This window comes from Neofelis nebulosa, chromosome 8 (assembly GCF_028018385.1).
Source record: "Neofelis nebulosa isolate mNeoNeb1 chromosome 8, mNeoNeb1.pri, whole genome shotgun sequence".
NCBI classification, from domain to species: Eukaryota; Metazoa; Chordata; class Mammalia; order Carnivora; family Felidae; genus Neofelis; species Neofelis nebulosa.
In genome coordinates this window covers 121,245,915-121,258,723 of record NC_080789.1, presented here as the reverse complement: position 1 = coordinate 121,258,723, position 12,809 = coordinate 121,245,915, and the positions used below count along the sequence as shown (strand labels likewise).

At 45.4% G+C, this 12,809-nt stretch overlaps 1 protein-coding gene across 3 annotated transcripts in view; it reads right to left on the bottom strand.

Annotated features, from left to right (window-relative positions):
- Window positions 1-9,717, bottom strand: part of C8H10orf67 (chromosome 8 C10orf67 homolog) — a 169,198-nt gene extending 159,481 nt beyond the window's left edge. For all 3 annotated transcript variants that reach the window (XM_058681694.1, XM_058681693.1, XM_058681696.1), the window contains exon 1: window positions 9,389-9,717. In XM_058681694.1, the coding sequence (XP_058537677.1) occupies window positions 9,389-9,567 (179 nt within the window). In that variant the 5' untranslated portion in view covers window positions 9,568-9,717. The remainder of the gene's footprint in view (window positions 1-9,388) is intronic.
- Window positions 9,718-12,809: the final 3,092 nt, after the last annotated feature.

Genomic DNA, 12,809 nt, shown 5'->3' with positions numbered 1-12,809 from the left:
ATCGTACCGTAATAGCTAGCAGTGGTGGGCACCAATTCTAGAGTTACTCTCAAAATGTTTGAAAAAGACTAACAATAATGAGTGTATGAGTTTTTATATGTGTGAATGTGTACAAAGGGAGGGGACAAGGAGGAGGAGGAAGCAGGGAGAGAGAGGAAAAACAAATATGGTAAAATGTTAAGAATTGAAGAATCTCCGTGAAGGGGATACGAAAGATCTTAGTTGTGTTCTGGCAACTTTTCTGTAGATCCAAAGTAATTTCAGACTAATCTTTTTTTTAAAGTAGGTTTCATGTCCAGCATGGAGCCCAACGGGGGCGAGGGGGCGGGGATTTGAACTCATGACCGAGGGATCAAGACCTGAGCTGGGGCACTTGGGTGGCTCAGTCAGTTGAGCGTCCAACTCTTGGTTTCAGTTTAGGTCATGATCTCATGGTTTCGTGTTTTCCAGCCCTGCATCAGGCTCTGTGCTGGCAGCATGGAGCCTGCTTGGGATTCTCTCTGTCCCTTTCTCTCTGCTCCCCTCGAATTTGTGCTGTCTCTGTCTCTCTCAAAATAAATAAATAAACTTATTAAAAAAGAGAGAGAGAGAGAGAGAAAGAGAGACATCAAGGCTGGAGCTGAGATCAAGAGTCAGATGTTTAACAGACGGAGCCATCCAGGCGCCCCCAAAGTAAATGATTTTTTAAAAGTCATATGCAGTCTTCAAGCAAGCTCAAATTTCACCACCTTCAACCAGGAAGAACTGTCAATATTTTAGGCCTTAATGAACCATGAAGTGTGACTTTGGAAGCGACATATACCACATTTGTATATGTTACTTCAACCCATTTCCCAAGTCACAGGTAAGGCTGCCAGTTTTTATGGGAGCCCAGAATAAAAGAATCTCGGCTGTAGTGCAAGCTGCTTTTCCACTTGGATGTTATGATCCAGCACATAAAATGGCTCTCATGAGTGCCTATGACAAACGGGGATGATCTGTGACCCTGTGGCAAGCACCACTAAGAACATCACAGCAGAGACCTCTAGGATTTCAGAGCAAATCTTATGCCTTCTTGTACAGATGACTATTATCCTTTTGAGAAACAGCCCTGGCTTGCTACTGAGCCTGGAAAAGACTGAATACGTCACCGTGAGTCAGCAGGCCTGAGTTTCCCATGACAAACTGGGTTTTATCTGACCCACCAAACCGTAAAATTGGGCATAGGCAGCTTCAGTCTCATAAGATGGAAGGGACATGTAAGAGTCCAGGCTCAAGGAGAAGGGACGACATTTACAGGGAGCATGTGGCTCGCGCTGCATCGCCTCTTCCCCCTCAGTCCACGGCTACAGCCTCATGGGCAGTTCCGTATGATCAGTTGACTGAGGAAGAAGAACTCAAGCCTGGTTAACAGAGGGTGCTGCCGTCAGAAGGGGGATACCTTTAGTCCCACAGCCCTGCTCAGAGGTGACCGTGAAGGACAGCCATGAGGGAAAATCCTTCCACTGAATAAACTTTCATGCAGTACATTTTGTTGTTTACTTTTTCTGGATAAGAGACAGCCAGGATTGCGTATCTGTATTAATTTATGTTCTGTTGTTCGAGTTTTAAGTGGATAATGGTCAGGAACTTGGTAGGAAGAAGACTGAGAAATTGGTGACAAGAAAGTCTGGGGAAGAGTTCTGTGGATGAACGTTGAAGAACAGGCCCAGGCTATAATGATACTTGTGCCCCATGTGAATGCTCACAAAAGGGAATCTACCACAGAGAAAGTGTCCAGTGATCAAGGAGGCAAAATGACATCCTTTGGGGATAGCAGCTGGTTAGTTTCTGCAACCAACCCGGCGCTCGCTCGATGGCCCTTGAACGAAATGGCTATGGTGGCAGGGATGGAGTTCAATGACATGGACTTCCCCTTACGGAGGATGGCCTGGCTGCTGCAAGCACTGAGTGCCTACTCAGCCAACAACGCACACCAATCCTGAGTTCCTAACATGGCAGTGTTAACCAGGGGCGCGGGTACCAGCTTGATAACGCTGAACCTCTTCCATCACCCTCCCTGGGATAGACATAAACGCATTCTGCACACGGATTTGCATTCCCTGGTCATAATGCATCTGCCAGAACCACCATCCATCACAGAAGGCCTTATCCGCCATCATGACATGGTGCACACAAGCACTTCTATCAGAAGGTACTCGTTTCACAGCAGAAGTGGAGCCATGGGCTCATGCCCATGGAAATGACTGGTCTGATCACATATCCCATCACCCAGTAGTGGCTGGCCTAATGGAAGGGTAAAATAGCTTACTGTAGATTCCATTATGGCATCTGAGAGACAAACCCATGCGAGGATGTGTTTCTGTCTTACAGGATACAGTATATGCTTTGAATCAGCATGTGATGCTCTCTTTCCCACAGCCACGGGTCCAGGAACCGAGAGACAGAAGTAAAGTGGCTCCTCTCACTAGGATACCTCGTAACCCACTCCTTAAAGTACTGCTTCCTGTCCCAGCAACTTGATGATCTGCTGGCTTGGAGGTCTTCATTTTCAGGGGGTGATTACTTCCACCCAGAAACACAACAATAATTCCAGCGGGTTAGATGAGATTTAATTGAACGGTTACCTGGCCACTTTGCTATCCTTTTGCCCTTGAACCAAATTGGAGAGAATGGGGTCTGGCTGAAATGGTTGATTCTGATTACAAAGGGGTTAAGGGGGTTGTTGGTACACAATGGAGTCAGGGAAGGCTACGTTTGGAACCCAGGGGATTCTCTGGGGTGCTTTTTAGCATTTCCATGCTGAACGGGAGCAGAATTTGCCACCCCAAAGCATGCCTCTTTGGTATAAGGATTATCTTGAGCGAGTTATTTTTGAGGACCAGCAGGGACAGAAGCTCTGAAAACAGAGCATAAATGCCCTTTTGTAAGGGACATGTACATTTATGAGGGTTATCTCCATTTGTAAAGGTGTCTCCCAAGCTGTACCAGCAAGAGAAGGAAGACTAAATCTGTAGAAATTTAACAAGGCAAGGACTTAAATCTGTGTAACAACCATACCCTCCTTTACTGTGTTTGCTAGGTAACCTCCCACAACTGGCTCCCTCTTCACCCTCCAACATCTTCTTTTGTCCTTAGGTGGAGATGGTATTTAAAGTGGTAGCTTGGGCCATTTGGGGGAGTTACTAAATTTGCTGGGGTATCGTCCATGCATACAGGAGGTATACATGTTATTAAACTTCTCTTTGTTTTTCTACTAGTCATCTGTCTTTTCCTACAGGGGTCTCAGCCAAGAACCTGCCTAGAAGGGTAGAGGGAAAGTTATTTATTTATTTTTTTAAGATTTTAAATAATCTCTACATCCAACATGGGGCTCAAACTCACAAACCTGAGATCAAGAGTCACAAACTCCACTGATTGAGCCAGCCAGGCACCCTGGGAAAGTTATTTTTTCAGAACTCAGGACCTTCAGGAATGAAGATGTGGATCTCCCAGCTGGGTAAAGAACCTCAGCCTGCCTACATCTTCCCCCAAGTCTCTTGGCCACTCACCACCACTCTGACAAGTTTCTCTGCCACCAGCCATGCTCTCTCCCAAGAGGTCCGAACATCCGCTTTGGACCAGGACGGGGTGGAAGTGAGGGTCTTCTAAATTCTTAGTTCCTTTCTTTTTTACTCTCCCTCTGCCCTTGGGATCACAGCTCCATTCTTCGATTGCTGTGAGGATACTGCTTAAAGTCTTCTTTTACCAACGTTACTGCCTTTTTTGTGGGAAATAAGCCCCATCAAAGGAGGGACATGGAGACTCAGGCACAGCGAGGCAAGGCTTTAGTCAACATTCTTGCAAGAGCGGGTGTCTGACAGACAGGCAGTTACAGCAGGCAATTTATCTCCTAGCGTGCAAGTTCCTCCCCTGACTCTCCATTGGCTGAGTACTACAGACGTTACAGCCTTACCCAGCACCCCGCCGCCCCACGCCCACGTAAGCCCCAAAGTACATTCCTTGAGGAGCCACAGAGACTTCAGTTCTTTGGTGCATGCTCATTGCAAAGCCCACGAAAATAAGCCTGCAAGATGGAGAGGGAAGAAGAACCAAGGAGGTGAAGTGTTTAGGGGTTTGGGACTCCATTTGGGGGTGGGGGGTTCGCACATCTTTTCCAATAGGTTGTAAATCTATTGTTAACTAGACAGCACGGCTTTTATTTGGTATTTCGGAAAATGAATCCTCTCACTTACTTCTCGTACTTTTACTAGTTAAAATACTTAAAATTTAATAAGGAACGGGAAATATTCCCCCATTCAAATACTGGCAAGGTTTCTCCCTCTTGTCTAGATCCCAAGTCCTACAGTGATATAATAAATACGAACAATGACTTAACTTGTTTATATTCCACAATGCTGCACATTTCACAGACCTCAATGCTTCATCCTCCAGTCTAGAAATGCAATCTTTTACCCTCCCTGGTGCCAAGTAGCTCTTTTTTATTATTCAACTTCATTTTTCATTAAGCTTGAACATGTATGTTCTTTCTTTTCCATTTTAAGCAAAAAATCTTTTGTGGACAGTAGGTTTATGGAATGTGGGTAGTTATTATGCATATATAATGTTACATGTCAATTACATGCCAATGACGCTGGTAAAAATAAGTTAAAAATATTTTTAAAACACCTCCAATACATATATTTTCAGGATATGATTTACATACTTGGCATAACGTTTTCAGTTATTCCTTCTGGTGCCATAATGTTATAATACTACAATACGATGCTTTAAAAATCAAGTCCAAAAATTCTATAGATACCTCCTACAGAGCATCTAAAAATTATATTAAGCACTATGTATTGAGTGCTTAACTGGTCCCGTGTGGTTGTTAAGATATATGCATTAACACGCACATTTTCCCTTCAGGTTATCCTCCCAATAATTTCATAAGAGAGATACTGACTTTCTTGTTTTGAAGATGTAGAAACCAGGATTTGAAGAGAGGAAATAACTCCTCTAGAATCATAAGCCTGAAGTGACAGATTCCAATTCTCCATCCCTAGTGGGAACAGGCTCACGGCTCCAAGGTCTCTCGAGTCTTAAATTTTTGTATAATCGACTCAGAAAGATCTGGCTCATTCAGGATCTAAGTGAAACATGACGGTTCATTCTTCAGTTTCCCGTCACATTCCAAATGTCTCTAATTTTAAATGGCAGCCCCCGTGCCTAGAATGGAAACCCACATCACAACAAATTAGCTAAGTGGTTCCTACACAGTCCTTATTTATAGTCTCAGCAATTCAACTTCTGAATAATGGCTTGGTTGTTGTGCATAAAATACAATCTTGGAAAGATGATGATTGTGTTTTTTTTAATAAACTAGATACAAAATTAACATGTAAATTTATTATAGAAAACAGACCCATGAATATTTATTAATAGAATGCAATGATACTTCTCCACTGAATCCCAGAATAGACTACCCTAACAAATGCTCATTAATGAATTAGTCGAAGAAGATGACATTCGGCATGCTAAACTTTCACCGTGGCGTGCTGTTCAATTTGAAATAAGAAAAACATTGCTTCCCTCTTTCTTTCCTCCAAGAATACACAACTATGATGTACCCCAGGCTCAAAGAGACTTCTCTTGGTTATGCCCACTTCCTAGGTGATCTCACCAAGTCCTCCAGCCTCTCTGTCTCTGTGCTAATTACTCCCAAATTGATGTAGCCAGCCTGGACCTCTCTTCTGGACATCAGACTTGAAGAGAAGCAGAATATGTTACCTCAAAGTATGCCTCTTTGGCACGAGGATTATTGTGAGTCAATTATTCTGAGAACTGAGAGAAGCTCTGAAAACAAAGCAGAAGTTATCCTTCTGTAAATTTACATTTATAAAGAATACATCATATTCTTTATATTTATATTACATATATTACATAATATATTTTATAAATTTACATTTACAAATATTGCCATTTGGAAGTGTCTTCCTCTCCAGACCAGGAAGAAAAGGATGAGTAAATCACAGGAGAAGCTTACCAATGAGAAGGCACCAATTTAAATCTGCATAACAGCCATGCTTTTGTTTACTGTGCTTTTCCTGACAATCTCCCTTAACTCACTCTTCCCCTCTACCCAACCTCCATCTTTTGTGTTTAGGTGATGGTATTTAAGGTGCTGGCTGGGCCATTTGGAGGAGTTACTCAGTTTTCCTGGGTATCTCTCGTGTATGTATACAAGAGGCATACACCCTATTAAACTTCTGTTTGTTTGTTTTTTCCTGTTAATCTATCTTTTATTATGGGGTTGGTTTTATCTGAGAACACAGAAAGGTAAAGGCAAAATGATTTTCCCCCCATACCACCTAACTGGTCTACCCGTTTCTGCCCTTATCTTCATTATAATCTATTATCAAAACAGCAGCCAGAGTAATCCAGTTGAAAGATTAATCATATGAAATTGTTCCTCTGTTCCAGTCCCCACCCCACCCCCACCCCGCAATGGCTTCCCATCTTTGACAGTGTGATTTATAAGAAATATATATTTTGGTCTTCATCCAAGGTTCCGGCCTCAAAGCTCCCAAGACCCTTGGAATTTCTTGAATGACAAGGGCAATAGGATCATCTTTTGTTATATTTGGTCTTTTGTCCTCAGTTCCTGAAATAGCTTCAATGTGGAAAAAGGTCAACTGTGTGTCTTTTGTAATTCATAACAAACTCCTTTGAACCACACCTTAGTTGATGTTCCTAAGGGGGCTTGTGAAAAGCCCCTAAGGATGGAGGCTGGTTGCAAGGGAAACCAACCACAATTAGAGGGTGGAACCTGTCAGTCCCATGACCAGACCTCTCTCTGAAGGGGCTGGGGTAGACCCAATCACCAAAAGCCAGTGATTTCAATCAATTGGGCCTCTGTAATGAAGCCTCCATAAAAATCTCTGAACTACAAGGCTCAGCGAGCTTCTGGGTTGATGAACAAGAACACAGCCAGGTGCCAGGAGGGTGGCACACTCCAAACTCCATGGGGAGAGAAGTTTCTGTGCTCTGGCCCCTTCAAGACCTCACCCTATGTGTCTCTTTATCTGGTCATGTATGTATTTGTCTCCTTTACTACCCTGAGTTCTAGGAGTGGCTCTAGCAAATTAATTGAACCCACAGAGGGAGTTAGGGGAAGCGCTCACTTAAGGCTGAATGGTCAGAAGCACAGGTAACAACCTGGATTTGCAACTGGCACCTGAAGTGGGGTGGGGGAGAGCAGGCTGGTGGGACTGAGCCCTTGACCTGTGGTGTTTGAGGCTGTCTTTAGGTAGCAGTGTCAGCACTGAGTTAAAGTGTAGGACACTCAATGCTGACATTTGGAGAATTGCTTGGGGGTGCTGAAAATCACATCCGATAGCTTACTGAAAGTCAAAGCTGAGGTCCTTCTGATGATCCAGGTGCCACACCACCATCTGGCACTGTCCCCCTTACGTCTGACCTCCTCTCCACTGCGCTCCCCTCTCTGCTGCAGGCACACAGGGGTCCTGGCTGGGCCCCAGACACCCAGCCCCACCCCTTCTGGCTTCCTGTGCTTTGCCCGGAACACTTTGTCCCCTGAGAGATCAGAATGGTCCCCCCACCCCCAGCCTGCATTTCTTCACTCCAGTGTCATCTCTGAGAAGCTTTCCTTGACCACAGTGTTGATGAGGGAGTGTGGGGCAAGCTGGGGGCAAAGTACAGGCTCACAGCACCCCCGCCCCCGGAGGTGGGACATGTAATTCCTTGGACACTCCAAGCTACCCCAAAACAGGAAAGGACAAAAAAAAAAAAAAGAAAACAAACCCACAAGTGGCTAAACTGTTTACGAGAAAAGGGCAATCAAGGCGATCCCATCAACAGCCTAAAAGTCCAGGAACTCCCGAGAGTCTTAATGTTAATACTTTGCTAGAGGGAAAACCCACCTTAGCTTGACAACAGCTAGGCCTCCAGTAAGTCTTTAGCATGTTAAATTCTCTTCGGAAACTCCCTCTAGACTTTATCTCCCCCCTCCACCAAATGGTCACCCCCCACACCTGCAGCACAGCTCGTCCTGCCCACGGGTCCTGTCCCTGCGCTTCGATAAAATCACTTTTTTGCACCAAAGACATTTTCCAAAATTCTTTCTTGGTTGTTGGCTCCGGACCCTACCAACCAAGCCCCCATCACCCTAAAACTTCATCAGTGTCTAAAATTACCATCCGCTTCCCCACTCCACACACTAGCTCCTCTGCTCCCTCCCTGCTATTCCGTCCTCAGGGCTTACAGGCTAACTTATTTATTGTCTAATTTGCTGGCTCATCATCGGTTTCCTGACTAGAAAGGCGGGGCTTCAGAGGAGGCGGAGGCTGCTGCTTGCCCGGTGCCAACCTGTGCCCTAAACCCAGGATGGCAGACAGCACTCCAGCCTCTTCTACCAGAGCACCAACCCGGTCCCCCTGGCACTCGGGGTGAAGAGGAATTCACGTGGGCATCAGCGGCTCCTTTGTTTGGGCCCCAAGCATGCCCTGGGCACCTGGTACGTCACCTTGTCCGCTGAGCGGGGCCGGTGTGTTTTGTGGGAGAGCCACACGCCACGCAATGCCCTCCCTGGCAGGAAGTCATTCCTAGCAGTAAACAAGCCGAACAGGTTAGACACTGTGCCCATGGTGCTTATTACGTGCCACCGGCAATATGTGACTTTCACAACCACCAAAAAAACCTGATTTAACACGCACCCACTTAAGCAGCACCGGCTCACTGGGTCAGTCCCCACCATCGGGCGAGTACGGTGCTCGCCCTTTCTTCTCACTCCGGAGCCTCAGTGTGTGGGACTTGCCTCTAAGCCGCCCACCTGGCACCGTGAAACCCCTGACTTGGAGAATTTTAAGTGCTTGCACACGGTAGGTAACCTAGTGCCGGCCACCTACTGATTTCAGAAAGAAAAATACATTTTCCCAGATACATCAGCTCTACGTTATCCAAACAAAATGTGGCGGGGGGGTGGGGGGGCAAAGGGTCACAGGAGGGAGGAGACGTAAAGAAAACATCAAGAAATAACTAGAATATTGGCAAACACCTACAGGGTACTATACTATGTATATATATGTATGGCACACTTCTAAACACGTTACCCACACGCACCCATTTCATGTTCACTGTGGGCTATGAAGTAGGCGCTGCTCGGCACCACCCCGGCTGCTTTCCCAGCAGGTGACTGAGACAGAGTTTTTAAGTGACTCGCCCAACTCAGGGGCCCTGCAGTGGGTCGCAGGATTTGAACTCCGGCCCTCTGGCTCCAGAACCCGTGCTCTCAGTTTACTGAATACACTTAAGAAATCAGACCAGCAGGGCCGTGGCCCGAAGCGCGGGCGCGGAGGCGCGGGAAAGGGGCGCGCGGACGAGGGGTGGCGCTGCGGCTCGCGCAGGTCACCTGGGGCTGAATCGGCATTGCTCAATAGTCGACTCGAGGCTCTCGAGGATCTTCCAGCACTCCTCGGTCTCGGGCGTGTCGCCTTTGCCCGCCATCGGAGCCCGCGCCTCAGCCGGCCGCCTCCCGCGAAGCTGGGGGCTCGGGGGAGTCGGAGTCCAGAACCCCGCGTCCGTTGCCATGGCGACCCCTGGGGGCGGGCGGAGCGCGGGAATGGGCGGCGCTTGCGCGGAGGGGCCCGGGCGGCTGGCACCGCGCGTCTGACTCTGGGCTTCCCGACCCGGCGCCCTGTGCCCCGGGCGCCCACGGCCAGGCCGCCGCAGAAGTGTCCCCGGAAAAGCTGGACCCGTCTAGCCGCCCCTGCAGCATCCCACCACGCCCCCTCCTCTCCTTGCCGCCTCTTCTCCCGAGCGCCTTTCTTTTCACACGAACACCCCTCCCCACGCGACGTTCGAACGAAAATCCGCGACCCTCGCCTCCGTGGCCGTCCACCCTGCGCCAAAAGGCGCCCTCCCGGCGGACGACAAATAGCCATGCTCGGGACCTAAGGACCCTCGGGCGCCCGGAGCAGTGCCTTAATAAGAAGGAAGAGGGCTGCCTGATGAATTGCCTACACCTGCCACTTGACCACAGACGTAGGCGTTCGTGGACAAAAAATTCTTTGCACACATTCAACAGCCTACATTCCTACTTAGTATGAAGGTCAGAATTCCGACGTTAGGTTTTAAGCGATGAAGTGTCGTGTGGAATTTATTGTTGCAAAGTGTCTAAAATCGTAAGAGAAACTGCTTAATGGTCAAGCTGGTGTTCATCCGTTATTCTAAATTACTGTTGACAATGGTGATACATCGTTTCTAATGTCATAGTATGTCATTTGCTAGTTTTAGAGCTAAGTAGACTAGATTTCCATTTCAACACATGGGCTACAGGAAAACAGAATATTTTCTCTCATAATCGTGTGAAAACAAAGTAAGTTTGATATTGGCAGCTCAAACTACAAAAAGGAAATTAGGTAGCGTTAACACTGCTCTTGTATTTAAAGACAAAGACCGAAGGCCCAATCGGAAGACGACTAAAAAATTAATCGCAACCAATGCCAACATGATCTTCTGTAAAGTTTTGTTTTTCTTTGAGAAGGTGAAGACAGAAAGCGTTACTTTTATTTTATGTAGATTTTTATTTTCAAGATCTAACTTCTAAGTCTCTTGAGGGAAATTTCATCATAATCAAAAAGTATATTAAAAGAGAGAAATGTATAAATCTATAATTATCTTAAGTGATTTTTTTTATCACAGTGCACATAAAAATTCTAAAAGGTAAAAATTCTAAAAGGTAAAATTAAAAATGTAAATTGGTTAGGGGCACCTTGGGTGTCTCGGTGGGTTAAGCGTCTGACTTCCGCTCAGGTCATGATCTCACAGTTCATGGGTTCTAGTCCCAATTCGGGCTCTGTGCTGACTGCTCTGAGCTTGGAGCCTGCTTCGGATTCTATGTTTCTCTCTCTCTCTCTCTCTCTCTCTCTCTCTCTGCCCCTCCCCCTCTCATGCTTTGTCTGGAGCATTGGGTGTTGTATGGAAACCAATTTGTCAATTATATTAAAAAATAAAACGTATTATCTCAAAGGAAAAAAAAAACTTAGAAATCTGTTGTTTAAAAAAAAAATGTAATCTGGTTAGGACTGGGCTAAGGTGGTGAAAAGACCGTGACAAGCTGTTGGCTGCTTCCGTTAATGCAATTCAAAGTTAGTATTTTGAAACTGAAGAGGGACATCTCACTTCATGAGTCATTGGTCAGCTCTGTGCAGCATTTGTTGGCTGATACAGACATAGTTACACCATCCCACGAAAACATGGACTGAACAAAACTTCTTTGTTTCAAGCCTTGCTAGAGCATATCAAAGAGTTTCAGATTTCAGTGTCTGGGAGACCAAGTTACGAGCAGGATTGTTTTTGAAACTATTAAACTACCTAACGCACTTCTCTTGTTGTCAGTTACCTATGTTTACCTCTCAGGCGTTCTGCCTTAATAAAACTGGTCATTTCAGATCATGTTCTCACCTATAAACAACTGGGGTTGGCCCTGTCAAACCATTTGTCATACTAAATCCAGGCTCTTGAATTGCACGATGAATTATTAATTGATGGCTTTTGGTGGAAAGCTCACGAGCTCTGGAGTAAACATTAAAAATAAATAAATCCTGTGAAATGTAGCTGCTTTAGAAGATTGGAAAAATTGATTCAGCGTCTCCAAGCCTCTTTTTTCTCACCAGTAAAAACTGGCTCATCAACCTTTCTCAGGATGGTTGGGAGCAATCTATACAGGAAGAAAAGCACACGGCTCAAGCAGCACATGGGTAAAACAGTTCCTAACCAGGCCTGTAACAAAGCGGGTCCCTCCTTTCTAAACCATAGCTAAGGAATACACTGTTTAAAGTTTTCCATTTTCGGGGCGCCTGGGTGGCTCAGTCGGTGAAGCGGCCGACTTCGGCTCAGGTCACGATCTCGCGGTCCGTGAGTTCGAGCCCCGCGTCCGGCTCTGGGCTGACGGCTCGGAGCCCGGAGCCTGTTTCGGATTCTGTGTCTCCCTCTCTCTCTGCCCCTCCCCTGTTCATGCTCTGTCTCTCTCTGTCTCAAAAATAAATAAGCGTTAAAAAAAAAAAAAATTTAAAGTTTTCCATTTTTAAAAAGGTGAAATGTCTTATAAGCTAAAATAATTTTTACTTTTTAAGTTAATAGTTAAGTTTACTTTTTGAGTTAAAGTTTTGAACTTTGTGTTCCTTGCGGCACGATTTTAACTTTTCAAATGCTTCTTTGAAACGGGTATAAATGTAATGTGTGTTTACATGAAAATATCACCCACCAATTATTAAAAGTGATAACATCTCAGATTACACAGCATGAGGATTTGATTACGAGTCAAGTGCTGACTCTAAACATAGTAATTTATATATTCCACTTGGATATTATCGGTCCTGTAGTCTAATAAAAGCCAAGAGTTTTCAGGTTAGGTTTGTAATTTAAATTCTTTCTGGAGTCATCATATGTAAAGTGCTTATTTTTCTTTTATCACCAGCTGTAATCTGTGATTATGTGGTGCAGGCTCTGTTAGGTAAACTTGTTTTATGTTGTGCTTCATCCATAACCCAAGGTCTTAAATAAAGGGTTGGGAAAGGAAATGGCCAGGTCTTTAGCCAGGACAATATTATACTACTAAATCCTTTATGGAAAACCTCCTGAGACCGGATCATTTTTATGTCTTAAATTTTGCTGCAATGACATAGCATATCCACTCTTGTAAACATCCATTGGTAAGTGTTCGTCACGTGGCTAGAGCTGAAAAGCAAGATGGGAAGTATGATGGGAGCTGGGCAGGAGCAGTCTTGATGTGGAATTTGGATCTTACTGCCAAATGTCCTTGAGCGCTC